Source organism: Syngnathus leptorhynchus, chromosome 15, assembly GCF_054491065.1.
Source record: "Syngnathus leptorhynchus isolate UIUO chromosome 15, UIUO_Slep, whole genome shotgun sequence".
Lineage (NCBI taxonomy): Eukaryota > Metazoa > Chordata > Actinopteri > Syngnathiformes > Syngnathidae > Syngnathus > Syngnathus leptorhynchus.
Genome location: NC_141209.1, coordinates 3,211,480 through 3,239,466, shown reverse-complemented (window position 1 = coordinate 3,239,466; position 27,987 = coordinate 3,211,480). Strand labels below are relative to the sequence as shown.

The window sequence follows — 27,987 nt, the reverse complement described above, 5'->3', positions numbered from 1 at the left end:
AGAAGACATGCGCTAGGGAATTGCGGTGACATCTGGATGAGCTCATTCAATGTACGGGCAAGGGGGGGGGGGGGGGCGCCTTAAAAAAAGCCCACCACTGGTAACGCAAAGACGCACACCCAAGTGGGATTTTGGGGGCGAGGAATTAAAGTCTTCCAGAAAATAGATTTTGGGTAATTAATTGTTTCGTTAAAGTAAAAAATGAAAATGATGAAGTTCAAATTTGTATACTTAAGGTTTTGCTCCTCACTTCCAAGCACTTCCTCGGGTTTATGTAGATGTACCTAATGGAGTGTCAAGAGGACCACCTGGACAGCCAAAGGGGGCTTTTAATTTGGGGGGGGGGGGGGTCATCAGGCTGTGTGGTCCTGCCGACAAGTCCGGACAGTATTCACAGAGTTCAGTTGTCGGAACAAGCGAGACTTGATATATTACATGTTCTCGGCCGAGGACTGCAGTGGGAGAAAGACGGTGAGTGTCTCTCATCTTTTTCTTCTCAAGCTATCATTTGATGTCATCCACCTGCCAGTCACCCCCCCCCCAACTCTATACTTTTCAGCTTCCAGCCCACTCCCCGACTTTTAACCAGTCTACCGTTTGTGTTTGAAAGCATAAAAGAGAGTTTATCATTGTCAGCCTCGCTCACCTGAGCCCTCGCCACTTGGCCTTCCTTCTCCCCTGCCAGCGTCCATCCCTTCACACCTCACCCGGACCGCCCGCCGAGCGAGAACATTTCCCTCGCTCCCTCCTCGCCGACAATGGAGAAAGCTTTTACTCATTAGCGGATGACCCTTGGCCCGGGGCCACATTTTAAGAGGCTCTACTTGACTCCTGACAAGGCCGCCAGCAATCCAAACATGTGCGTCGGAAGAAAGGCTCGGAGGGAGCGGGCGAGTGCGTGCGTGACGGCGGACGGACGGACGGACGGGAGACAGACAAGTCCGCTAACTAGTAGCGAAACCCCCTGCGCCGCTGCTTCCTCTCATCACAGGACGGACTGAGAACTTAACCAAATGGAAAAGTGGATTTGACCGGCTTGGCGGATCCAAATCCACATTGGACAAATAAACGACTAAATTAGAACTAAAAGCTGTCCGTCACTCGACGTTAACGAGCAAGTCTGCTAGCACCATTTCAACCACAAAGTCTCGATCCGGCACGACTACAAAGCTGTTTTTATTCCATTGCCCCTTCCCATGTCGCTAAATAAGGGAAGCCCTGGATTGGAATAGCATGTGTGATGTATGGGATTAGGGCTTCCTTTGTGTGTTTTCTTTGCTCTCTCTCCCATGGATGCTAGATGTTGACGTCACGGCACGGAGCCGGCGTTCGCACCAGGTGCTGACAGTATTATTGACGCAGGGTCCCTATTGGGCTCCTGCGTTAAAACATTATACGGAGCCTGGGCGAGCGACAATTCTCCTTTCACCTGCTCACGCTCGGAGAGAGAGTTATTGCTTCGTTTGTTCGACAAGGCGAACGAGCAGTCGGGGTGACGTGCGTGGAGTGTTTGAGCCTCGTCTGCGTATTTTCACCTGCTGCAAGCAGGAATAGAGAGAGAATGGAGGGAAGTGGGACGTAAATGTGCAATTAGGGAGATGTACGCACTCGCAAGTGCTCTGTTTAGGATCTGGAATATTTTTTCCTAACCGTTTCAAGATGCTGTCTTTTTGGGGTGAAATGGACTTTTTCCACTTTCAAAATAAACACTGGGATAAAAGAAAAAAAAAAAAAAAGGGCAAATGTCGTACCAGATCTACTTCTGTGACATAAAATCTGCGGGGCTGTACAATAAATAAAGCAAGGAATTGGATTTAGTGTTGCTAAGAGGGATTTGTTTTGATTTTTTTTTTTTTCACAGGGCGGTACAATACGAGGAATATCAAGAATTTGTATCCGGACAATTTAATTTTAACAGGCAAGATGGTAACACAGCCACCATTCGGGTGGATGCTTTTCAGGTTAGGTTATCAGTGAAGAAGAAAAAAACGTAACTCACCAAGGTTTTTCACTGTATCGTTGTTAGCTCCTCTACGAGACTGGCCGGCATGGAAGGGGTTAAAGACAGCCGCCAACATCTGCACTCGCCGCGGTTGGCTTTCAATTAGGAGGCCCACGGTGGAGCCAAGATGGCGGCTGTGGGGTGGCGTTGGAGGAGGTCTGGCAGGCCACGTATTTCACAGGGGCCGACATGTGGCCTCAATGATAGCGTCCAGAGGCGCGCTCGTCTCCTATGAAATATTCAATCCGGCTCTGCGGACGGACCACCTGCGAGAGGGACAGAAAGGGAGAAAGAGTGAGCCCGGAGAGAGATACCATGCCCCGGCACGCCAACCGACACTATTATTATTACTATTATCATTTTGGATGCCAGTACCACCACCAGTACCGCCACTTCTCACCACAATGACTACCACAACCGCTACAACTGCTACTCTCACAAGTGTTCATTTCACCAAGCCTATGCTAAATTAATTAGCATGTGACTAAAAGTTGTTTTGACACTGGGACCGCAACTCTAAATTTAAAAATGCAACTTAGATCATTGTCTGCGCACACAAACATATGTGCCTCCGTAATAGTTATGATGCCCTAACTTCAAAAGTTATCATTCCCGGTAAAGTCGATAAAAACACACGTTTGTGATTAAAAACAAACAAAAAACAGGGAAAAAAAAGAGGCCTGCTGGTGCTTGTTCTCTCCTTTCAGAGCCAGCTGTTTATGTGGAGCAGCTGGCCTGCACTCTTACAATGTAACGACAGGGGGTGCTGCTGTAAGAGAAAAGACTCCCAAGCGTTTTTCAAACGAGTTAATTAATAGACAACAGCGACGTCGTGTGGATTTGTCTTGTCATTGCAAGACAAAAGGGTTATAAGTGTTTGTGCATCAAAACACTGTACATGCATTGGTGTAGTGACTTAAAACAGCCACAGGGTGGCAGTAGAGAACTGCTGTCGTTTACTACAGCGATTCAAGGGGGGGGGGGATGTGGAATGCATCCCAGTCATGTTGCTCCCTGGAGCCAAAAAAAAAACCAAAAATGAATGGCATTTTTTTATTTTATTCTTCCCCTCAAATCGTCATCCTAGGGAAGAGATTTGATTGGGTTATAAATAGGGTTTTAAGATGATTCTCCTGCTTATTGTCGCAAAGCAGTTATAAATAGCCGACATCGTTGGGGAAGAAACGACGGCATCTAATGAGAAAATGTGCTCTTTAACCTTTACAAGCTATTCGGGTCGAATTTGTTTTTTTTGTTTTGTTTTTTTAGTTGACAGCAACCCAAAGGTTTCTCTTGACTATTAAAAATACAAAAATGCAATTTTTGTATTTCGAACAGATTAATCAGCTATTATGTTTCAAAATCGACCCGAACATGCTCCGGGAGTGTGGAAAATAAACAGTATGTAAGAAGACTCCACCTTTCGTCCCAGAAAAGGGAGAGAGCTCCTGCTTTATAATTCATTGCAGTCTTTTTCACTTTGTCCCCACGTAACCTGCTTAAAAGCGTCTAGTGTGATGAGCATAATGCCTAGTTAAGCATGTTAGGCGTTTGGAGGGGTGAATTTTTTTTTTTTGGGTGGGGTTAAAGGCCCCCCCCCCCCCCCTCTAAAATAAGCCTAGTGACGCCACTGGTTGAAGTGTATTTATAGTAAAAGACGTGATTTGAAAACTGAACACTGCAGTGTGATGACACATCTTGCCTTAAGTCAAATCTGAGCTTGTATCTAAACGCAAAAGGATGATCCTGCTGTGTATCGGCGGCCCAAAAAGATCCAGCAGCATCAATGGGACCTTTAATTGGCACCATTCATTGTCCCAAGGGGGATATTTTCGCTTATCATTGACTCGTGGGGATGTCAACATCGTAGCTTCTTTTCCATTCCCTTAGCAGGCCATGCGTGTGTGCACGCACGCACGCACACACACACGCAAAGCAGTGACATTGTGTCAGCAGGGAGAAAATAGCACGCTTTCCATTGACATCACTCCACATCCCGTTGCTAGACGACAACGGAGACAACATTTGTTACTATGGTGACCGCACTTCACCTTCAAAGCTCCTGACCTTTTTTTTTTTTCTCGCCTGCTGTCGGCGACGGAGGGGGAATGAGACCTGCGCTGTTGTGTAACACCAAAATACTCAGTAGATTCAATCTTTTGAATATGAATAGAATAAAAACACACGTAAAAAAACATCAGATAAATAGTGGTGGCTTTAGATACAAGTTCAATTCATCCAGTGGCCATGCTCATAAGTGAAAACGCATCTCAAGTTGTCTTTTCCCTATGAAATGAATGGCAATGTCAGTAATCTGTTCTAGCCACCTGCAAAAAAAAAAACAATGTATATTTTCGTGCACGCCACAAAATTGCAGTTCATTAATCAAATACAATGACATAAACAAAAAAAATGGTAAAACTATTTGTCACGCACTCACTTAAATACAGCTTCCGGTGCTTCCATCTTGGCCACATGGGGGCAGTATAAGCCCAACAGACTTTTATGAGCCATTATGAATCCCACTTGACTTCAAGAACTACAATGGGATTCAGTACAAATAAATGTAACGGTTCCCACGACTAAAATGCAGTACGACTCACCCTTAGTTGACGCACGACATTCTTCAGTCTTCTTCTCAACATCTGGAGTGGAGGCTGCTCCATTGTCTTGCAATGAGCGTTGCACCACCAATAATTCAAGCCAAAGAAAAAGCAAAACACATTAAATGTACACAATTTTTGAATGGAGTTCATTTAATCTGCTATAGAGTTGTTTTTTCTCCCCATCAACTCACCACAATTACCTGAGGGTAGTCCATATAAGAGGTCCAGCATCAACAATTAGGAGATAACAAATAAGAACTAATACTAAAAATAAAAACAGATTGTACGTTTAATCTGATTTTCATAACGATTGGATCACAGTGAGTTTGGAAAGCAGAGGCTCTAAATTTCACCTTCTCAACAGACAATCAGCGTTTTTCCTCACATCGTGGCCTTGACTCAAATTGACGCTGTGCCCTGATTCGTCACGGGGTTCGACATTAAGACAAATTAAGTTTTCCACTCCAAGTCTGGTGGTCCTTCTGTGCCACCACTGTGGCGGGAGGGTCATGTTGTCCCAACATCCCAACACCGCCGCCCCCCCACCTCCAAAACATTCCCGATAAGGACATTTGCTTTGAGCCTAAAGCATAAAAAAAAAAAAAAATAAGCGTCTAATCTCAAGGAACTACTTTGGCCGACCCTCATCAGTGAGTATTTACTTTCTGGCTCACCTTTGGCTTTTGTACTTGTACAAACAAGCAGCCCCACCCCCCTGGGAAAAAACCCATTCCTATATTTTATATAAAAGCGAAATGCTACCCAAGGAGGAGGTATTTGAAAATACATTTAGATGAGGTCGAGCAGAGGATGTGCAAGTTGTATGGCTTCGCTCCATCGTGCATCGTGGAAACGCTAAAACAAATATCCATTTTGAAATGCGTACGGAGAAGATGTGGAGATCTTAAAAGACAGGTTGTCGCATCGTATGAGTCACTCTATGCGTCATTCTGCGAGAAATTTTGTCTGCTGCAATCCATAGTTGGCGGAGGTAATAATAATAGGAGACCAAATGAGGGCTGATCACCTCCTGCTGAGGTCAAGTGAGCTGCCTGTAGGCGGACGCCAGCCACCAAAGGCATGGTCAGCGTGCCAGCTCGCCATTGTCCCTCACCGCGTTTTTCCATCCAACATCTTGTCATCCCCGTTAGCCGCCACGGAGGTCCAATAGCGATGGCAGGCCAACTCCAACAGCTCCAGCCCACCCACCAACTTCTGCTGGGCCACGTACACGCCCACCACCACGAGGAAGTACAACCTAACGGGAGCCCACAGCCACAAGGCGGCGAAGCACAGCCCGATGAAGCTGGTCCAGTAGAGCAGCGAAGCCGCTTTGATCAGAGCCACGCGCAGTTCCGACTTGCACGGCGGCACCCGCGCCACGCCCTCCCGGTCGAAGGCCCGCGGTTGGCCCGAATAGAAATCCTGCAGGCGGGATTCCTTTTCAGCCCAACGCTGGCGGCACCACGACTCCAGCTCGTCGGCCGGGGCGGGCAGCGTGGCGACGGGGTAGCGCCGCACGTGGAAGTGGATCTCGCGGGGGAAGTGACCCAGCATGAGGTGGCGCTCGGTCTGGGGGATGTTTTTGGGGTAAGCCACCGTGATGTCGTGCACTGCATCCAGGTTCGCTCCTGGGGAACACAGGCAAGATTTTTTCGGGTTTCTATTTATTTCTTCATTGTTAATGTCCACGGGAAACTATCTCCTTCTCTGGAACTGGTATCTGGTATCCCAAGCGTATCTTTCCGGGCGTCGCTCACCTTTCCGTAGTCGCTCCACGATGAAAGTGAAGCCGGTGGTGCGCGGATGCAGCACGTGTTGGTATTTGGGCAGGTCGTGCTGGGTGGCAAACTCGTCGCTGCGCACTTTCGTGTTCTCTGTGCGAGGGAACAGAGAAAGATTGGCATAAAAAAATAAAAATAACCCCAGCGAACACTTAAGCTACTGTATACTCGACAATTACACGACCCTATTGAGACGAACAAAACACTCGCGAGGACAATGCCAGCGGCGCTGGCGAGCACAAACACACATTTGTGTAAAGCGGAGACGAGGAAGCAGAGAGACAAGGGGACATAAACATGAAGACAGATGATTGTTTATTAATCAAACATTTCCCGGGGAACTCACTAACTAACTCATTAGTCACTTTATGTAACAACTGCAGCTCCTTCGGGCAGGACAAAGGAACTCGCTCCCGTACAAAAAAGGTCTGTGTGTTAATCAACTCTGTTTAATTATGATGTCACTTGACTGGATCACCCGAGATGACATCATGACACGAAAGGAGAAATCTAGTTCCGCCCCCATAAAAGAAACTGAGCGAGGGGAGCTTTGCTCGGCTTAAGGGAGAGCTTTGTCATTTGTCATCAGAGCATTCTGGGAGTGCGATGACAGGCATTTGGTTATGCGCTAGCGCCGCTAAACTGCGTTTGCATAGCCGTGTCGTTCGGTATGTTCAAATGAGAAGTGTGACTCCGTTGACACATTTTGCTCCGTGTCGATAAGAACTCAAATCCACAAATGTCACCAAAGTGGCTCACCTGTGAGGTCGGTGCCCTCGGGAAAGAGCAGCAGCTGCAGAGGTTCTCGGATGTCGCAAAAGTAGTCAAGCATGTTCCCCATGTGCTCCTTGTCCTTCTCCCAGCGCCGATGGATGAAGACAAAGCATGCCACCTGCATGGCCCAACCTGCAGAGCATCGAAGCTGTCATCAGAAGACCTTGGAAAACGCCCGCGTTTTGACTTACCGAAGCCGGGCACGGCCTTGAGCACCGCCTTGAGGCAGATCTTCTCCAGGCGGAGGTAACTGTAGCGCAGCAGGCAGCACCAGAGGAACATCCAGTCCAGACGCGTGCGGTGGTTCATGATAATGACGCTACGTTCCCCGGGGACGAAGGCGTCGCCCGTGATCACCACTTTGACGCCAAACACCAGCTCCAGGAGGGACTGTTTGTGGAAGAGGGACAAAATGTACCACTTCAATAAAAACCAGGCAAAGTGGGTCGAGTGAGAGCCGAGCCGACGTACGCACCACGGGCAGGGTGAGCCAGGTAGCGACGATGCGGTCGGTAATCCAGCGGTACCAGGCGGGGGACAGCAGCATGAGGGGTAAGACAGGACCCAGCATGAAGATGCTCCCGAAGAAACTGGCCAAGAACAAGGTCAGGACAAAGTACAAACCCCGCACGGACACAGCCATCTGTCAGGACCAAAAAAGAAAATAGGAGAAATACCGCCATTAGCTTCCAAACTTAAAATGGAGTTTCTCATACTTGGCCAAACACCAAATTGATTCTGCACATCACATTCGGTACTTTGGGGCTCTCTCGCGAGACAATCGTTCAAGGAGCTCGTGAACTTAATGAAGTCCCGAGTTAGAATGAAAGAATGGTGCTGAAAAGGTGAACCACGGCTAAGAAGCGTCAGGCAGAACTACAAATGCACAACGAACAAGTGTGCCATCCAATAAAGGTTTGAAATAACCTTGGCCAGTCATAAACGCAACGGCGCTGCCAGTCAATTATTGCCGAGCGGAGGTGAAAAGGGCCTGCGGAGTGTTGAATTGATAAGGCCGCGCTGACGTGCTGAGTCTAGAGCTGACGCTACAGGGACTTATTTCATCCAGCAGGTGCGCAATGCAGCTCGCACCTTTCCACCTCAATTATCGGCGTGGGCGCGCACACACACACACACTAGGTCTGAAATACACAAACACAACCAAAGCAACATGACACAGCAGGCGAAAACTCAGAGGGTTTATTAATTAAAGGTGGAAAAAAAATAAACACCATACAGGCAGTGCTGATATTAAGAACGGAAAATGTGATGTATGAATAATAACACTGGGCAACACATTTTGACGACATTTTTGATCACGGATGGAAGAAAACATTTGATTGTGCTACATGGGTCAAAATAAAAAGGTGATGAGGAGGTTGGAAAAAAAAAAAACGGACGGCAGAGATGAAGAAATGACTAATCAGTCTCAAAGTATCAATTACGCTGATTGACTGCGTACCTAACAAAGAAGCAAAATGACCACTGGTGGGTCTTTAATCAGAAGTATATTTTTCTTTCTCAAAAGGTTTTACTTTTCCAAAAGGCTGAACGTGTCAGCGCTGACGTGCGCCGTATGTCAAACCGAGATGCGTCAGCCGATGCCAACGTCAACTCAGGTTTAAACAGCAGGAGGGTAGATTTGTTTGATTTTATTCACTCTTTAGATTTTTATGACCATTTTTGGAAAAGTCCATAATTTTAAACTGCTTTGGATTAATTTTTTTCTTTATTGTTTATCTTGTGCATTACCGTAACAGTTTTTAATTTCAGGCAAATTGATGCATTTCAAATATTTTCTGTAACATCCTAAAAAAAAAACATTCAACTTATTCTTTCATCTATATTGCCCCCCATTTTAATAAGGGTAAAATGGATATAATGCTAAATTTTATAGATAAATATTTATAATGGTGAAGTTGGACGGTCATGAAATGATTGAAAATAAAATTTCCTGCACGTCATCACAGCACAGCTGTATTTACCTTTTATGTGCACTTTAATTTATTATTTATGCTATTGATACATATTTGTATTATCTTTAGGTGCACAAGCATCAGTTACAAAGGCAGCAACAACCTGTTGAGATATTTTTTTTAAGAACAGGTGTCTTGGGTGTCATTTCAAACCAATTTCAAAGAGACTAGACGACGAGAATGGCTGATTCTAGTGTTGAAAGAAATACTAGCACATACGGTAGTTACTAAAATAGTAAAAAGACATTATTTAAATAATAATAATAATCATTTTGGGCGTCATCCAACTCGGATCTGCAGTTTGTAACGTGTCCAGCCCACCACCAAGTGTTGCTTCGTTCTCTGGCCTCACCCAAATGCTAAGCTAACTCGATGAATTAAACTCAAAAGAAATTGTTTATTAGACTATGCCATTTATCTAACATCTAACTAGCTTTCCAACACGCACGTAAAGCTGTCAGTCGTGAACAAACTCACCTTTTGAAGTGCTTTTCAATAAAAGAGTTGTAACTCTGAAGAGTCCGTCCAACCGCTTCGCTGCAACATAGCAACCTGGCTAGCGGAAGGTAACGGGCGAGGTGTCTCTTTGAATACAAGTCAACCTGATTTATGGCAATTAAAAAATAGATGAACCCGGTTTTCGCAATGGATTTCTTGACAACTTTGCGTTAAAGCGAAGGTGAAATAAACATCGTAACAGTGTCGCCTCGTTGCTAACGCGACCTCTCAACTTGCTCCCTGCTAACTGTTATTACAGCCGACCTCCGACAGGGGGTGCTGTTTCGTCTTTATTCGAGAGGATTACCTACTACAACACAAACGGAGAAATTGTGAAAATGTTTCAAAATTCAATTGAACACATTTTGTGATCCCCTCAGTCTCCACTTGGATAAAATATTCTCAAGGCCATTTGTTTCTCTGCTACCATGATTTAACTCAGCTTATCATTATACTTCACAACCTCCAAACTTGTTTCAATAATACCCTCAGTCTTCTTTTCTTTTACTTTTCAAATGGAATGGTGTCATGAAAGCACCTTTTCATGACTCCTTATTCTATACAAGTACGTATTTCATGGCCCTCGGATTGAAAAGCCATACATGTCGATTTAAACAGGCAGCTTATGTTCTCACCACTCTAATCCGTTTTACCTTAAGACGATGGAGGGGTGCACAGAGGGACACTGCACCGATATAGCAGATGGCAAAACTACAAAGAAAAACTCTAGAAAATGTGGTGCTATCGCAGGTGCAAGGCCTGGGGGACGTAAGACGAGAAGATTTAAAGAGGTCGAGGAAGAAAAGAATGTTCGACATAACAAACGTTTTTGTCCTCTCAATATAAAAAAACAACTTCAAAGTGCTATCATTAGACTCAAAAGAGACGAGAAGCAATGCCCAAAAAAAGTCACTCTTGTCTTTCCCACGTTGGCTTACATAAGAGGCTTGTGCGGTTCAACTTGAACTCATGTGGCTCTTTTGCATTTATTCAGGAAATTTGATTAAACATAGGGTGGGGAATGACATAAACCTTTATTTATTTTCAGGCCTATGATCAAGTGTTTTTGAAAAGTGAAAACATCTGTTCTGAAGTAATACTGGAGGAGAACAAAAAAGTGAGCCACGGGACACCGTGGTAGAAACGACATCATCAAGCTAGAATAATTGATTTTGTAATATTTTTTAATTTTCTTTTTGAGATCCCGGAGCATCTGAAACAAGATTGCACCAAAACACAACAAAATGATATTACAAATAAAGTATATTCTTGATGGTTGAGCTTTATTAAATTACATTAATAATCAATAAATTAAATATTTATGGAAAAAAAAAATTCAACCGAACAAAATATTGTCACATAGATGGTTCATTTCTCATAAATGTAGGTGTCCCCAATTCTAGAATGATCTATCCGGTGATAAACTTGCATAGTTCTCTCCTGTCTATCAAATAGAGTGCATGCCACAGGGAGAAGGATCATGGAAAAGTCTTGAGTTTGACTAAGTGCTCTCTCTCTTTGCTGTCCATCAGCCTGACTACCTCACCACACACACACGCATCACGACCTGCTGACATCATGTGTAACAGGAGAGCCATGTTGCGGTGGCTCGAAGAGACCATACACACTCTACTTTAAAAGGCGTGTTGTTCATCAGAGGCTTTATCAAGTTTAAGGTATTTTTAAGACATTACGACATACTTGTATTATGTGGAAAGGCAAAGTAAAGCCACTGTAATTTCTTTTTTTTGTTTGTCACTGGCATTTTGGATTAAGCTTAAAAAGTTTGCCAAAGCCTGGAGTGTAAAAAGAGTACATCAGATAAGAGTTCCTCTTCTCTTTATGACTTAATGCAAGGAAACATGCGGATTAATGTGATGCGTGGACTGGAAAGAGTTGTAAGCGTGCGTATATGTTCAAGGAAGACATTTTAATAGAGACAAGCAGTCGCCAGTATTGTCTACTGGTCGTCAGGTCAGACTCGGCCGACACTCTGGGATCAGCCTTAACATTGTTTCCATCGGAAAGAATTCCAAGAATGAGTGAGAAGCTTTATCAGTGAAACACTTACAGAAGAATGCTACATGTTAGCTTCAGGATAACATTGTTGAACATTAAAGTCACGTTGTCAGCAAGGAGTTTTACTAGCCAGTCTTGATTATTGATTACATTGTGCTTTCATGTGAACTCATTTTTAGAACCATTTGTCACATGATCTGTGACCTCAGTTCATGTGAAAAATGTTTGAGTATAAATGCAAAATTTAGAGTTTTGCATCAAGTCCGGATAGAATACCAGCAAAGGAAAAAAAAAAAAAGGAAATATTGGGGTTTTTATTTTATATGTCAAAGCCAAATGTTTTCTTTGAAAGAGGTAGGCCAAAAACCACACAGATGGATTAGCAAATTCAAAGTTTATTTACAGCCTCTGTTAACAGAGCAAGAGAAAAAAAACAGTTATCTAAATACAATGACAAAAACAAAACAAAGATGGCAGCTATTCTCCCTGAGCTTTACAAAAACAACCAGCTCGGTTATAGACAGAGAAAAATGGAAAAAAAAAAAAAAAAAGAGATATTGTACACAGCCCTAATATCACACATATAACAAGTCAGAAGAAGAACACGTGACGGACAAAATCAATGCTACTTTCTGACATTGAAGGTACATATTGAAGCTACGTGGTGACAAAAAAGTACAGCTGCTTCCACAGAAACAAGTTGGAAGAATAGAGAGAGGAGCAGAGTGTTCACTTGTGACGGGATCCATTATACGTCCACCAAAGAGAAAAAAAATATTCATTAAAAAAAAAAAAAAAACATTGTAATTTGCAAATGGTCAAGTCGTAAGACCTCCCAGGGCGAGCAATTAGCATCCGGTTAGCACACTAGCCTCCCTTTCCTTTGCTCTTGCTTAAAACCGCCACAGTGAAGCGTACAAGTAGAACAAGCTAGCATGCTAGTATCAGCTAAAGCAGTTTTCCTCATGAATAATACAAAGTTATTGTCACTAGTAAATCCATTCAGCGCACAGGTAGAAAGGCTAGAAAGTTTTTCTCCTCGTTGCATTTTTTTGCCTACAACCGTGCGCCGAATTGTGACTTCAGTGAAGAACACCGAGTATCGACGAAATAGTACAACCATGTATTATTCTTGAAGCAAAACTGCACTAAACAACTACATGCGACTACCTCCTAAAAAAAAAAAAAAAAAAAATTACCATCTAGCGCTGAACTACGAGTACAAAGATGTTAACTTTAGACTGAAAACAAAAAAAAAATACAATCCTCAGCTCATGCGACACCCACGACATCAAACAAAACGGCTAAACCTTGCGTAGAGGCAAATACTTCACAACAATCCAGAGAGTGAACACACAGCTGGAGGGTTAAGCGCAATTTTTTTTTTTTTGGGGTGGGGTCAGTGGAGCCATGTCACGGCCCCTCTGTGTTAGCGCAGTCCCAAGTCTTTTTCTCAAGTGTGCGAACGACGTCCCATGGAGTGGCAGTGCCATAAAACTATTGCTTCTTTCGTGTGGTGTCAGCCGGAAAGGTTTTAAGGTGCAGCGTGACCAGTGCGTGAACGGTTGGACATCGGAAGCAAAAGGGCTGGCGGTTTCCTAGTGCTGGGAGTTCACCGTGGCCTGTCCGTTTTGGATACCGCTGTGATTGGGCTGCGCTTCGTCATGGTCGTCCTCCCCTTGGCTTACCAGGAACTCCTCGGGAGGCCAGCGCAGCTCGCCGCTTTCCACCTCGCCGTCGGTTGGTTCCACCACGATGGAGGGCAGGCGGTCCTTGAGCTTACAGCAGCGCTCAAAATCCGACGGGTCGGGGAAGATCTGTCGAGGACAGATGCCAATGTCAAAATTCATAATGCATTCTTGGCCTTAACTTACATGCCGAGCCGCTCACATCTCGTTCTAAACTCATCCGATACAGCACGGAAGATTATCGAAAGGCGGAATCGATAGGATTAAGTATTGAAGATTTCATTTAAGTTGGGGAGGTGAAAGAAAAGCCTGAGGAATGAACATGGAATGAGTCGTCAAATGTTTGGCCAAAACCCCAGACAGCGGAGATTATTTGAGATTTGACAACCGTTCCCAGGAACCGGTGTATAAACCCGAGGGGCAAGAAGAAAAAAAAAAATCTTCCAGGTCCAAGAACAGCATTTTTTGTTTGGACAAAGTGGATGAATATTTTTAGCCCAGCATATTTCACTCGGAGACGTTTGCGGGCGGTGGGTCAGCGTCTGGGCAAAGTGCCGAGTGGAAAGTAAGCATTAGAGAGAAAAAAAGAGGGGATGCAGCTGTGGCCGAGCCTCCAGGAATTCCATCAAACGCATGAGAAGACAGCAAATATGTCTTCCTCTGTGCAGACTGTGAGAATTTGATCAGGTTAGGAAAACACAAGAGTCCATCCACTGGGAGATTTAGTCTCACTAAAACGAGTGAGGGAGGGGGCGAGGGGGGGGGGGGTACGGACAAGCGACGACTTTGCCTTTGGACACGCGTCACAACTCGTTTTGCTTACGGCGGCAGGAAGCGTCGGTTGCGCTATTTTGGGACTGTTGTGTACGAACAGGACCAAACCGGCGCACCTTTTGATACGCAAGCATATCGGGGAAAAACTCATTGTTACGATAGATATATTCAAAAGGGATACTTGGTTTACGACCGAGTTCCGGACATAACCCGAGAACGGAAAACACACTTTTAGCTATCACTGATTTACGCCAACACAACAGTAGCAGAATTACAGTAAAAAGCTGGAGGAACATTTTATGTAGGTCAGAAACAAAACGACTGTAATAAAATCGAGTCATCGTGTCACGTCCGTTTGGAAAATTAAATGGCACAGTTTCAAAAGGTTTGTCGAGTCCAACAATCTCTCTTGGCTGTTGTTGGGTTTTTTTAAATCACTTAACATTAGATAACAATAATTGGTCAATAAATACTCAAAATGATTTCGCGAAACACTAATGAAGAAAATCGATTCATCGAATGAAAGCAATTTTCGACGGAGTCTTAAATGCATCTAAAAGAAATGAAAGCAAAATGTCCGAGGGCAGAAGTTCCACTCTGGAACCTTGAGTCAGGTTTGAACCCGTTGCACCCGGCATCTGCGACAGCTGCTGTGCGAAACGGCGCAAGGAAGTCGGCCTCTTCCTCCGGGTCAAGCTACATCCTCTGAGACGGGCATCGAGCGACGTGGCTTACTACGCCGGTTGCGAAATTTGTCGGCCGCTACAGCAGCTGTGTGTTTTGGATGACCTTGTTGAGGTGACAGTGAAACAAAGCCGCTGGAAGGTGCTTGTCAAGAGCACCTGATGGCCGTTTGCGTCCGAGCAAATCGGGCGTCACCGACACCTCCTTTTCTTATTCTTCGTTTTTACGACACGTCCCAGTGCGTCGGATGTTCTCGCCGTATTTGTTTTCCTCCCACGCATAAAATAAAGACTTATTGTTTTGATGATGCTTTGTTTGCAGGAATGCGCAAACGCCACTGATGCCAATTTCCACTGGTGCGCTGATATTTTCAGAAACATATTTTTATGATTATTTTTGGCTTTTCATTCAGACGCAGCATATTCTTTTTGGCTTGCTAGACTACACAAGGCTTATTTATTTTCTTTTGCTATTTTGCAGAGTCAGAGAAAATTCAACAAATTGCCCACCGATTATTTAAAAAAAATAATATGACTTATTTATTTATTTATTATTATGTGTATAAAACATACCTGGAAAGAAAGTCTGTCCTTGGTGGGACTGAGCCTCATGTCGTCCATTGGGGTGCTGTTGATCATCACCTCGGTCATATCTCAGACGGGCACAAATACTCAACTGTGGGGGGGGGGGGGGGGGGGGGGACAAAAAAAAATTATGTTCACCCACATGACAGAATCAAATGCTCAATCGCTGAATCTGAATAATGTGTAAATTATTGCAATGCTTTACAAATAAAGTATAAAAAGACTTTTTTAAACATAGTCAGAAGGTCCAAACACAACACAGCAAGTTCATGAACTGCAGAGCTCCACTGAGAGTGTGCTGGGGGGGAGGGAACTCGATGTACTCTCGTTCCATCAAAGCTTCAAAGTTTCCAAGTAGCACGAGATTGCATGAGAGCTAAGCCCTTTTTTTAGCGTTTTTATGTCGTTAGCGTTTTACGACGGCGACGGTGAGGCCCACGCGCCGTCTCGGGACGCCACGCTCGGCGGCCGTCTATTTCGAGCGTGCCGTGGTGAGACGGCCATCGCCGGTTCGGACTTTGGGATGGCTCCTGGCCGCACAGGAAAAACTGTGACGAGACGCTCGACGTGAGCCGACTCAAGGGAGATTTGGCTTGACCCACTTTAAATCTCAGACGTGTTTTGAGGATATAAGCGAGGATGGTGATTAACACATTCATTCCAAATAAGTACTAAAGGCTTGTTACACAAGATCAATTTAAATGGCTATGAAATGTTTGTTCTTATCTTTAAAAAAATTACAGCCATCCTGAAACATCTTCCTAAAGGAATGCGTGAGCACAGGTCTGGCTTGTGTCGAGCACACTGTGAACCGACAGTCCTCAGCAGCAAGAGGTCAACCCAACTAATTAAATCGTTTGTCCAACTTGCTTTCAACTGATGAAGACTTTTCAAAAAATATATATAAATAAAATGGATTTGAACCAAAACATGAAATATGGTGAAAATATAGTGTATTTTAGTGTCTGGCCCTTTAAGAGGCGGAGCCTGGTGGGGCATCTGCAACACACATCTCTTGACATTTGGATCACAATGATGGGGAAGGAGAGGAACATCATGATCAGGAATTACAACTGGTGGAATTTAGAATTGTTTTTTTGGGGAAAAAAAAAAAAAAAGCTGAATGCCTCCACTTCAATTACTCAATTGACATTTCAAATCCTTTGCAGTTGTGCGAAAAAGAAAATGCAAAAAGTTAAACAAAACATCAATTACCTCTCAAACAAGCAAGTGCGACAGTGACGACCTGAGAAGTGGCAACAAAGATAAACACTCAGGCCTTGCCAGTCATATTTCTACGCGGGGATTGTATAAACATCCTGCTTGGCTAAGAATAACAGAACATTTGGCTAATAAAACATAACGGGGGCACAATGAGGAGGAAGTGTGCGCACTCACAAATATGTCCACACACACACATAAACGCCAGTCACTATGGAAAAGTGTGCCAAAATTGAGCGCACCTCAAGTTGGAAATCAAACAAACGGAATCCTCAGACAAGAACGCCATCTGCGATCGTCGCCAAGTGTCACGCAAGAGTGAACGGTCCGCCTCGTTGTAAAAAAAAAAAAATTCAGACACAAGTAATCCAGCTGTAAATGGATTACATAAAAAAAAAGCTACTGTATATAGAACACACCGGAGCTTTCGAGAACGATCACGTGCGTACAACACAGTGACTTAACAAGTACAGGTAAAAATCCTTAACATCTTGACCCAGCAGACAGGAGACAAATAGGTCACACAGGTCAAGAATAGAAACCAGAGTGCTGTCTCGTGTATTTTAAAAACCAAAAGGTGCCAATCAAAGATTTTAGGCTTACCAAACATAACCCTGCAATGAAAATACTGGTTGATCTGAAAATATCTGCACAACTTTCATAAGCATCTGACTTGAATTGTGAATTTAGGAAGTGCAGAAGCAAAGTGGCGTTACAGCGCAGATAGCTGTCGAGCGTCAACTTCCTGCCGAGACGACAACCTGCAGAACAATGCTCGGCAACAAAAGAGCAAAAAAACAGCTCGCGTATCTTCCCCCGGAGACAGGAAGGAGGTTTGACATGTAAGTAATGTAAAGTCTTGAAAAAAACCTCAACAACATCCGAGCTGAGTTAAGGTTTGCCTGTAGACATCAGTGATATGAAATAAATATCATATATGCAGGCAAAAGGGGCATCAAAATGTTTCTTCTGCTAGTGAGCTGATTTGTAATACTAGTGAAGATAAAGGGTGTACTAGTACATCAAGGACATGGAAAAATGGGAGCATCCTCTTTTGTGACTGCAGTGCACCTGCAGCCATTATACAACCCGAGGTTTGAGGGAGAGAAGGGAAGGGAAGGGAAGGGAAGAGAAGAGAAGAGAAGAGGAGGGAGTGGAGGGATAAGTCCTGTAAAGGCACAAAAAAAAAAAAAAAAAAAGATATTTTCAACTCTAAAGACATTAAAGAAAAAAATTGTAAAACCTCTCTCCGAGTTGTCCGCTGCAAACAGAAACAGACTTTTTTTCTTCCCCATTTGATGCTCACGTTGGGGTCGGTCGATTAGAATTACCTGATTGAGTTTCATTGGAGTAAATTAAGCATTGGGTGAACCTACTCGTGCAAATAACGCCTACTAATGCGGATAAATGCTTATTTAAAACAATTTTTATTTTATTTTTTAAAGGGAGGTTTATAGACTCACCTGAATTAGTCCGAAGAAATACAGACATGCATTCGAAGCACACCTGCTGCCACTGCCACGGCTCTTTGAATGTCTAAACTTCACGTTGAAACATCACATTTAAAACACTACAAATTAAGCAAGAGACCTTAAAGAAAAAAGAAAAAAAAGACACAAAACTGCCAGTTGACTCGTCTAGTCTTGTCACGTCTTACCTCGTCTGCTCGACACCGCCACTCTCGTGTGCACTTTTTATCCGGGAGGCGTGTGTACGTACGTCGCCGTCAAATTCCTGAATGGCGAACGCCCCGCCCCCCTTCCATACGGGAGCCAATCGGAGCGCCGGCTATGAGGAGACGTCACGATGCCCGTCATATCTCATTTTTTGTGTCTGTGTAGCGTTGGAATGGTGGAGAAGAAGCTGCGGCAGGATGCTATCGATATGTCCTTTCCAGTGGTGGTGGAGGCGTGCTGGATGGAAAGGAATGATGAGAAGCCACTTGATGATCAGCCTGTTTTGTATTGCCATTCATAAATGTTTTCTTTTTCAAAGGCATGACATCATTTGGAGCATGCAAACGGCACTTATTTCTTCCACCTTTAAAAACACAACAATAAGACGCTTATATGATGATCATGCTGATTATGATGCGTTGCATGCGTGACCTTCAAGCCTCATAAAACATCCCCTACTCCCCCACCCCAATGATACTCGAATTCTACCCTGTGGAGTGCGTCACACATCAGGCCTGCCCAGGATCAGGTCTGAAAGCGAACGTGGTACTCTACTGCTACCTAGTGGACAAAGAGTGAACGGCGAGGAAAAATCCCCCTGACATGCTGGAAAATTGACTTTTTAATGATTATGTACAAATGTGCCTGCCCACTAAGTGTGAAATTACTCAAGAAATGATTGGCCTATTACTGACGATGTGTTTGTGAGTGAAAAAAAAAACGTACCACTGTACTGTATTTTCTTTTTCAGCTAACATTTGAGTGAATAATTCAAGATATAAAATCACACATGGAGCAAAATATAATACAGAACTGTATTTAAAGCACAAGTCAACGTTTTTCAAATCGTGAAAATACACCAAAATAATATAACTCAATCAGAGTAAATTGGAAACAATGGTACCATTCGTAAATGCTAAACCAATCAACTGTCAACAACTTTTTTATATATATATAAAATGATCCTCAGATACAGTGGTGCCTTGAGATACGAGACCCAGCTTAATGCAAACATATAATGCAAAACACCTTGAAAAAAAAACATTTGAATACATGTTGACAGTTACAAAAATCTGCGTAGTAAAGAAAATTTTCCCCTTGTGTCTGCCTCCTGCTGGCCAATTTGGGTACACCAGAAGCAGCAGTACAAGCATTGAATTATAAAGCAAAAACAGTTTTAATGCTTTACATTCTATCAAATTAAATTATTTTACGTTTTGTAATAAATATGTTGCAGTTCTATTTTGCCTTGGAAAACAGTTACGATCACAGTCACGTAACAAACTCGTATTTAAAAGCACCACTGTATTTCTTTTTTTTTTTTATTATAAAGGAGAGACGAAATGATGGGCATTATCTACAAAAGCGATGAGCCGCACGCAGGCCGAGAAGCCGCCAAGTTCTCCTAGCTCTTTGCTGGCATGTGAATGTTTATTATAAGCTCAACTAAAGCAACAAAGCTGCTTTTATGAACCAAGGGAACGGGCGGAGAATGTCGTACGTTATAGAAAGCGCACAAAGCCCGCTCCATGGTGAAAAGTTAGCAACGTAACAGCGAGAAGAATGCAGCGTAATTAAACCCAGCGTGAGGCTAACAATCACCTTTAGCTATGTTGACGTCAAAGGCATTCTTTCCGTGGTGGCTATTGAATGACGCTAATAAAAGAAAAGCCGCCACCGGGAATCAAGGCTGGTGATGTCATGCTAGTTGTTAATAATCAATGAATTGATCTCTGAGATAGTAGCGGATTGTTTAGAGTTGATTAGATTGGGAAACTCGAAATGCACTTTCGATGCTACAATCAGATTGTGTTTCTTCATTCCTGGTAGAAAAAAATAATAATCATTGAACAAGGAGATCGGTGAACTGATCGTTCCGAATTTTGTGTGAAATTGTAAATCCGGAGTTCAGGGAAAAAAAATCTCCCCTTCTCGATGGCAAACAAAAAGAATAATAGTAGGAAAATTGGCGAGTAATCGATAAATCGGTCGCTTGTTCTTGTCTCGATTGAGTACGAATAAAGCGCACGGCCGCAGAAACTGGAGGCGTCGTTTAAAGTAAGCGTTCTTTTTTCCGCACTGCCAATCAAGAAAACGGGGTCAAAACAATACCCCGAATCTTTTTTTCTGTGAAGTCAATGGGCGCAGCAGCAAAGAAGCGCGGCGGCACGTTCAGGAGTTGTCGGAGGGCACGTGCTCCTCGAAGCCCTCGCTTTCCCGTACCAGAGCCCTTTCGAGGATGACTCGGCCCTCTTTGTAACGTTGGCTGTCCTCGGTGGCGAATTCGTAGATCCATCCCAGCTTGCTGTTGCAGTTCTTGCAGCTGACGTCTCGCACCATGTGTCGGCCCGTCAGCATCACGCGATCCTGGACTTCGCTGTACTGAAGGTTCACCACCTGGAAATGTGTATGTATGCAATATCAAATTGGGCTAAGGGATTTTGAAAAAAAACCAAACTAAAGTGCGTGTGTGTTGTGGTACCTTGTTGAAGAGGAAAGCTCTGCCGGTGGCGCCTGTGAATCTTGTGGAGATGAGTTCAGAGCGATTGGTCAAGATGGTGTCGCAGTTGGCGCAAGAGAACAGGCGCGTTCCGCCGATGTGGTCCAAGAAGATGCGGCCCATTCTGACTACAATCACAAAATACGTAACATGTTATGAAGCGTCAAATACTTCATGTCAAAGCACACAAAACGGAGGATTACCTTATTATAATTTACTATTTATATCCTCGCAGGAGTTTGAGCGACTTTAGGAAGCTAACGCCGCACTAGCCGCTTGCGCTAACAGACAACAAAAACGACATCAGCGGCGTTTTGGTGGGGAAACAGCTTTCACATCTTTTTTTTTTTTTAGCTCATTGTTTAATCCTTACCGAGGCAAGGTTCGGAATTCCTCTTCGAAGCGATGTCAAAGTGGATTAAGTTGCGTTTTACACGGACATTCGTCGGAGTCTCGGTTTTGTTGTTGCTCTTCAGCTGTTCCTAATAGCGTGTCCAAGAGCACACATTGTCAACATCCGGTCGTGACGTCACACAGCACCAAAAATGCTGCTGCAATTTGACGATGCTGCAGCAGAGGGCGGCAGTGAGCAAACATTATTTGACAATTTGTAAATTTTCACTTAGTGTACTCAATTTGGTTGCCAGTCATTTAAATATGCTTTTATGTTGGATCATTTTGAAGCGACAGTAACTATAGACCATTATACAAGTTGCAGATTTCATTTATTAAGTGTAGTGCCATCACAGAATAATATTTACAAAAAAAATGTGATGGGTTTACTCACTTTTGCACGATGTTGTAATTGTAGCTTGGGCAGAATGATAAATTATAAATAACCTCCTGGTTATGACTTGTGCGCAGTCCCGCTGTTGACATAGAGCCGCCAGAGGGCGCCATCCACCTCCTTTCCCTGTCTCTTGACTGCAATCAGCAAGCCTTCAATGAAGTGCTTGGTAAAACCAAACGATGAAATTGGTTATTTCTTCATGTATAATGATCAACTCGATACTCCCTAGCCCCCAACGGCCTTTTTTTTCATAACACTTTAACCAGAGTGACGGGAGAGCGGCATTTCAGAAAACGTGCTTATCTCGGCGAGAAAAAGCGATTTCGGCAATAAAATTTAAAACGCGTGTAAAACATAAACCAAACGATGAATTGGTTATTTCTTCATGTATAATGATCAACTCGATACTCCCTAGCCCCCAACAGCCTTTTTTTTTCATAACACTTTAACGAGAGTGACGGGAGAGCGGCATTTCAGAAAACGTGCTTATCTCGGCGAGAAAAAGCGATTTCGGCAATAAAATTTAAAACGCGTGTAAAACATAAACCAAACGTTGATCACCAGGTCTCGACACACGTGGATGACCTTGCTCGGGTCCAGCACAACACATCCTGTGAGATGCAAGCGATTGTAAACTGCATTGAGTGCAATAAACACATACCAACCGAAAAAAAAATCTTCTCTTTTCCACGCAATGTCAAGTAAAGACCTGGTTATTGGGATTATTGTTAACGATTATCCTGTGATGTTTGTTAAGCAAGGTACCCAAAAACCATACGCTAAGAGTGGTTACAGAAAATTTGCTGGATGGAACAACAAACGCGGCCGTGTTAGCTTGACATTCATCCATGGCATGATGCAGCTCGCCATCTGCTCTTCTTACTTGCCAACTTGGAGGTGGCAGCGAGGCGTACCCACCTGACGCTCAAGCTGCTCCACAAAGATAGAGGCCATTTGTTTAGGTACAACTGTTTATGAGAAGCAAATCTATAGCATCAATTGGGTCAATTTATTTTTTTTGCAAATCTATACCATTGGTCCACTCATGTTTATATTTATATTAAAATTACATTTTTTTTTTACAACACTTGAAATTTCTGGAAAAAGCATGAACTATAAGTTGGATAAATTGCATCCTTTTAAGATTTGTAATTAAATACTGTTTCTGCATATGGATGAATAGTTTTACACAGATAGCCTATAAAAGTCAGTTTTGCATTTTAAAGCAGCAATTCACTGAGCTCAAAATTGCCATTGAAATGACAGAAACAATGCATGGCTCCATTTCGCATGCGAGCGCATAAAAGCCAAAGCGGCTTAAACGCCGGTTAAACTGTGAGTCATGAATAAGACATGTCCTTTTCTCTCATTTCATCCTGTGATAAAGGAGCCTATGAGTGGGTGCCTTTGTTCCCACGCTGACCGCACTGTACAATGAATAAAACGGTTCCTCCCGATAGTGCTCTTTTATGAACTGCCTTTCGCCTCGTGCTGAGTCACACAGTTGGCAGCTCTTCGGCTACTCGGGCCGCTGTCAAGTTACCAGCGTCCACCGGACCCGCTTCCGCAGCAGAGTTCCGGATACGAGGACTATAGATAATTATTTTTAAAAAATCAAATAAGATGAGACACATCAAACGGTATCCATATGTCTTTCCTTTATTCAACAATTTGGGCCTTTGAAATTGCGTTGCATGCCACAAAAGAATATTCTTGATTTTTTTTTTTTCTTCTGCAATCAGCCACAAAGCAGGCAAAAATAAATGTAGGAGATCGGGAAGAGTAAATACAACGGTAAAGGAAAAGACAAAGCCTTCAAGTGTTATGTGACATTCCATTTAAAGACTTGATTCAATTTGCGCTACCTCCCGTTTGTAAACATTAGCTCGATGCTACATCGAAGCGTGGCCGATCACTTCTCGCGTCCGCAGTCGGTGCACAGGATGTTGTCACGTTGGGTGAGGAAGCCTCGGCCCACCAGGGAAACGGCGCACTGCCCGCAATTGAAGCATTCGCTGTGCCATTGACGCTCCTCGAAGGAGATGTACTTAGCGCCGGCAATACCTGCGTGGGAAAAAAAAAGAAAGGTCAATCCACGGGTCAACCCCGTCCACGTGGCGGAGAAAAAGACGAAAGTGTCTCACTTGTGATGGGCTTGATGCAGCCCACGCATTTCTTAGAGTAGAGCTCGCTGAAGCATTCCAGGCAGTACGGGTAGTTTTCCCTGGAGGTGAAACGCTGACCCGACAGCTGCTTCTTACAGCTGATGCACAGGAAGCATTCGCGGTGCCACGGCTTTTCCTGGTACGTCACGCCGCCCGTAGTGATGGACTGCCAAATACGTGCGGCCGTTTTATGACCGTGACTCCGACGCAGCGCCACGCTCAGCTTCTTACCTTTTTACAAGCGCAGCACTGGTAAGCGAACTGCTTCTCGAAGCAGGCCACGCAGAAGTAGCCGTTATCTTTGGGGATGAAGGACTTCGTTCCGATGGGCTGCTGGCAGCGGTGGCACAGGAAGCACGTCTCGTGCCAGCTATTGCCTTTGTACTCCATTTTGCGGGAACCTGACACGAGGCGGCGGGGGGGTGTCAACGAGATCAAGTCAGACACTCAAAATAGTCACGGCTGCGACGAGCTAACGCTAGTGTTTGTCTTGGAAGGGATTCAGCGCATAGCTCTGTGGTTTTACGTTGCTGCGCGGGAGGGAGGTCGTTGATGGACGGTAAAATAGTAACCTGGCATGATTGTCTTCTTGCAGGTGGTGCACTTGGATGAGTAGTCGTTGGCGTGGCACTCGGTGCAGAGCATCAGGTCGTCCTTGGCGGCGAAGGCCTTCTCCACCAGGGAGCGGCTGCACTTGGCGCACTTGAAGCATTCCTCGTGCCAGTGACGGTCCTTGTAGGACAGGTCCTAGTCACATCGATGGACACGTCAGATTTGATTTTATTGTTTTCTATTAATACATTTCAAGCTGGATGACTGCAATAGTTGGTCAAGTCCAAAGGGGGATCAAAAATTTGGCAAGCAGTAGTTTACTTTTAACTGTTCCAGTGCAGGAACCGAGCGTCACAATCGAGTAGGTCATAGTTCATTCTCACTATCTGATGACAACACTTTTTTTTTATGGTTTTACATCAGTGAAATAAATTTGATGTGGAAAAGCTTCATGGTTTCACTATCTAGTAGGTAGTAGGGTAGTTTCCTCACAGTTTGACAAGTGTTTTTCATATTTGATCAGCAGTTTAAACGATTAGAACAAAGCTTTTTTTTTTTTTAAACTGTACTTCGCTATATGTGTAATTATTAAGCTAGCGCTTCGGATCCCAGTTCTGAAAAGTTCCTTTGCAAGTGAAATTCTTCTTCAAGCTCAAGCCCTTTGCACGCCTTACCTTGCAGTTGGCGCCGATGGGCTTGGTGCAGCTCTGGCAGCAGTTGGCAAACAGGCTCTCGTAGCACTTTGTGCAGTACTGTGTGCCTTCTTTAATGATGTACTTCTTCCCCAGCAGGGAGTCTTTGCAGTAATGGCAGTCGAAGCGCTCGTGGGTGGACATTGTCGCTGATGCTCGGAATGAGGATGAGCCGCGAGATGCTCCGACAAAAAAGCCGTATGGAAAAAAAAAAAAAAGGGGGCGAGGCGCGGATTAAGGGGTATCCACCGGGCCAGGGGTGTCTTCTATAAATACTGCCTCTCTTATTAGCTGTAATCTCCGGGGGAGGTCCGACGTGCATCATTCTGCACCTTTTAAGGGAGACCATGTCCAGCACATCACTAAGCCTTTTCAACTGTGGGCCAGAAAAAAAAGGCCCGGCGGTTTGGAAAACCATTAGGGCGATAATACTCTATCCTTCTTAGTGTGCACTACTAGTACGCTCTTACTCGTAAGACTGGATTGTCTTTGTGAGGACAAAGGGCATATTAGTAGATGGCCTCATGGACCCTATTTTCGTAGAGCGGCCCATTAAACACTAGCGTGTGTTCTTTTTGGTTCTGGGGCATGTCTTGCTTACCGTGTTTGGGAATTTGGCAGAGCACGCCGCCCCTCGCTGGCAGTTTTCTATTACGTGCCCTCGTTTCACTTTGCAAATTAGTGACAGAAAATAGAGTACACGATATGAAAACGTCTCTTGCGGTGCGGAATTTGGGTGGATTTGATCGGGCGGGACGAGCCGGATGGGCTTGGCTGTGTTCACACCCACAACGCCACAGACCGCCCTTTTTAAGCCGGCTCGGCTGTGAAATTAGTGACAGTCAAACACGACTCTGGGCGGATTTACTCCGGATTTGCACCTGATAATAAAAGCTGCTGTAATATTAGCTTTTTGGTTTTTTTTTGCAGAAAAAGCAGAATTAGGGACATCAAGGGACCACTGGAATGAACTTCCCTTCCGATACAACACAAATCCTCTCTCTTTTTTTTTTTTTGTGCAGCATCAACAAGTGATTGACAGTCGCCAAATTACTTTTCAGTCTTGAACTAATGTGGTGCTATCGTTTTTCCCAACGGATCAAGCCAGGCAGACATCTTCATAAAAATAGCCCCAGGAAGACCACCGGGCTAATCCTCCAACGCTACGCTGCCAAGATGAAGTTTCTCCTGTCGACACTTAACATTTGTGTGTATTAAACAAGACATCTCCAAGGAATAGCGCACGCTGACCCAGATTTGACTCTATTTTCCATTTTCTAAGAAGATTACACAAAGAGTTGAATTAAAGCGCAACAGTGCTCAAGCCCAGCGGATGACAATCCAAAAAAAAAATCTAAAGACCTTAGCGTCAGCACCTCTGAAAAGTTCAACAAATCGCGTGCCATTTTATAATCCGTGTTATGAATCTTAGATTTTTTTTTAGCATCAGTGACAGATAACAGGTGCTTCTCAATTATACATGACACTGAAATAGAAATAAAAATCTGATGATTTGGCGTATTTTTAATCCTCTCATTTTGATAGGTGAGGTCACTGACATCAGATTGTCTGATGAAAAAGGCCTTTATTTGACCCCGACCTCGATAGCACTCTTATCTGAATGTACTCAGGCTTTGTAAATCCGCCATCGGATTTTGTTTGAAGTATTTACACCGCCGGCTCCTTTCAAGGCGACGACTTGTGGGAGAGAGTGACTGTCGGACACATTGACATGGCACAAAAGCCTTGCCGACAGCTGGTTGGCATGGCGATGACATCCTAAGTGGCATCCATTAGACGAAGTCCCGCTGTGGAGGTTAAAGACACAAACGCGCCACCAAAACCTCTCTCACCTCCCTCTGGGTACAGCTGGAGCGCCAACAAATAGGGCAAGCGACGGTTATGGGTGGGTGGAGCAAAAAAAAACCTTGCACCTCTTCACGTAGGACCGGTCGGGGAATTTTACCTGACCCATTTTCCTCAATTTTCACCAAAATTAGTCATGGCAGGAGGTTAGACAGATGGGTATGGAGATTGTGCAATGTACAGTACTGAGAGGTGGCTCACCTGAATTCTTCTACGAAGATGAATTAAAATTTCAAGCATATAAAGTCGCTCCATTTATTATTGATGCATCTAGATCATTGCTTGTATTCGCAGTAGCCTAAAATGAATGTCTCCATCACCAAAGGACAAAAATAAACAAAGGTGCCTTACTTTTAATGATGCAAGTTCACATGGGTCATCCAGACAGCAAGGATGGAGAAAGCAACTAGGGCGAGTCCAAAGTCCACCAGACGATGTCAGCAAAGTCCTCCCAGTCGCCAAACGCTCCTTGTCTACCTTGGGAACTTCGTTTCTCCACACAGGTCTTACTTGTTGCGTTAGCTTGTCGCTAATTGCTTAGCAAAGTCTGAGCGCTAGCATTAGCGGCTAATTTCACTCACTGACGATTTCTGCTAAATACTTCACTTAACCAACTAACTCTATCCTAGTTAACGTTTCCAAAATTGTTCTTTTTGAACATGTTGGACAAAAGTGATAAAAGTACCACTTATCTGAATCTACTCGAATATTTGTCTCTCGTCCGATGTCGTCCATCTTTTTTTTCTGGCTCCACCCCTTTTTGTGACCTCTCACCTCGGATGTGATTACCACATTTCAATTAACAATTATATAACACAAATATATTGTTATCCCTCTTTTTTTCCACATCATCATATACAATCACATTCAAACTGAAATTAATACTGTCAAAAAATTCCTTGACTCTTGCAGATTGGTTGGACCCAATCCCAATGATAACTGAGCCTTCCTATTAATCCTCGAATAACATCAGTGGATTACTGACACCACTGAACTCAGTAACAAACAGAGACAGAGGACTTGAGTAGAAAAGGCGGTACTGCAAAAAGAAGTACCATTTTGTGCTTAAGAAAAATAAAAAAAGGGTGCAGATGCTGAAAAAAACAAATTCCCCGTCAATTATACACAATAACCAT

At 43.9% G+C, this 27,987-nt stretch overlaps 4 protein-coding genes across 7 annotated transcripts; all 4 read right to left on the bottom strand.

Annotated features, from left to right (window-relative positions):
- Positions 1-4,442: 4,442 nt before the first annotated feature.
- Positions 4,443-9,903, bottom strand: lclat1 (lysocardiolipin acyltransferase 1). The gene is made up of 7 exons (XM_085932801.1): positions 9,620-9,903; positions 7,642-7,809; positions 7,358-7,556; positions 7,152-7,298; positions 6,369-6,485; positions 4,606-6,239; positions 4,443-4,541 (listed from the first exon to the last, which is right to left on the bottom strand). Exons 2-6 carry the CDS (start codon positions 7,807-7,809, stop codon positions 5,719-5,721), a joined length of 1,152 nt encoding a protein of 383 aa, XP_085788927.1. The 5' UTR covers positions 9,620-9,903; the 3' UTR covers positions 4,443-4,541; positions 4,606-5,718.
- A 2,133-nt stretch (positions 9,904-12,036) lies between these two features.
- Positions 12,037-18,302, bottom strand: lbh (LBH regulator of WNT signaling pathway). Its single transcript, XM_085932555.1, has 3 exons — positions 18,074-18,302; positions 15,378-15,480; positions 12,037-13,476 (listed from the first exon to the last, which is right to left on the bottom strand). The coding sequence occupies exons 2-3, from the start codon at positions 15,453-15,455 to the stop codon at positions 13,258-13,260; spliced, it is 297 nt and encodes a 98-aa protein (XP_085788681.1). The 5' UTR covers positions 15,456-15,480; positions 18,074-18,302; the 3' UTR covers positions 12,037-13,257.
- A 785-nt stretch (positions 18,303-19,087) lies between these two features.
- On the bottom strand, positions 19,088-21,301 carry LOC147045149 (protein yippee-like 5). 2 transcript variants are annotated; one of them, XM_085932775.1, is made up of 4 exons: positions 21,160-21,285; positions 20,990-21,067; positions 20,769-20,914; positions 19,088-20,683 (listed from the first exon to the last, which is right to left on the bottom strand). In XM_085932775.1, exons 3-4 carry the CDS (start codon positions 20,907-20,909, stop codon positions 20,459-20,461), a joined length of 366 nt encoding a protein of 121 aa, XP_085788901.1. In that variant the 5' UTR covers positions 20,910-20,914; positions 20,990-21,067; positions 21,160-21,285; the 3' UTR covers positions 19,088-20,458. The 2 variants fall into 2 exon arrangements, with proteins under 2 accessions (XP_085788901.1, XP_085788899.1); XM_085932773.1 differs by lacking the exon at positions 20,990-21,067 and having other exon boundaries at positions 21,160-21,301.
- A 1,911-nt stretch (positions 21,302-23,212) lies between these two features.
- Positions 23,213-27,592, bottom strand: LOC147045148 (four and a half LIM domains protein 2-like). Of its 3 annotated transcripts, XM_085932314.1 has the most exons (7): positions 27,203-27,592; positions 27,053-27,149; positions 24,968-26,854; positions 24,314-24,488; positions 23,973-24,142; positions 23,721-23,907; positions 23,213-23,640 (listed from the first exon to the last, which is right to left on the bottom strand). In XM_085932314.1, exons 3-7 carry the CDS (start codon positions 25,127-25,129, stop codon positions 23,489-23,491), a joined length of 846 nt encoding a protein of 281 aa, XP_085788440.1. In that variant the 5' UTR covers positions 25,130-26,854; positions 27,053-27,149; positions 27,203-27,592; the 3' UTR covers positions 23,213-23,488. The 3 variants fall into 3 exon arrangements, with proteins under 3 accessions (XP_085788440.1, XP_085788441.1, XP_085788439.1); XM_085932315.1 differs by lacking the exon at positions 27,053-27,149; XM_085932313.1 differs by lacking the exon at positions 27,203-27,592 and having other exon boundaries at positions 24,968-27,192.
- Positions 27,593-27,987: the final 395 nt, after the last annotated feature.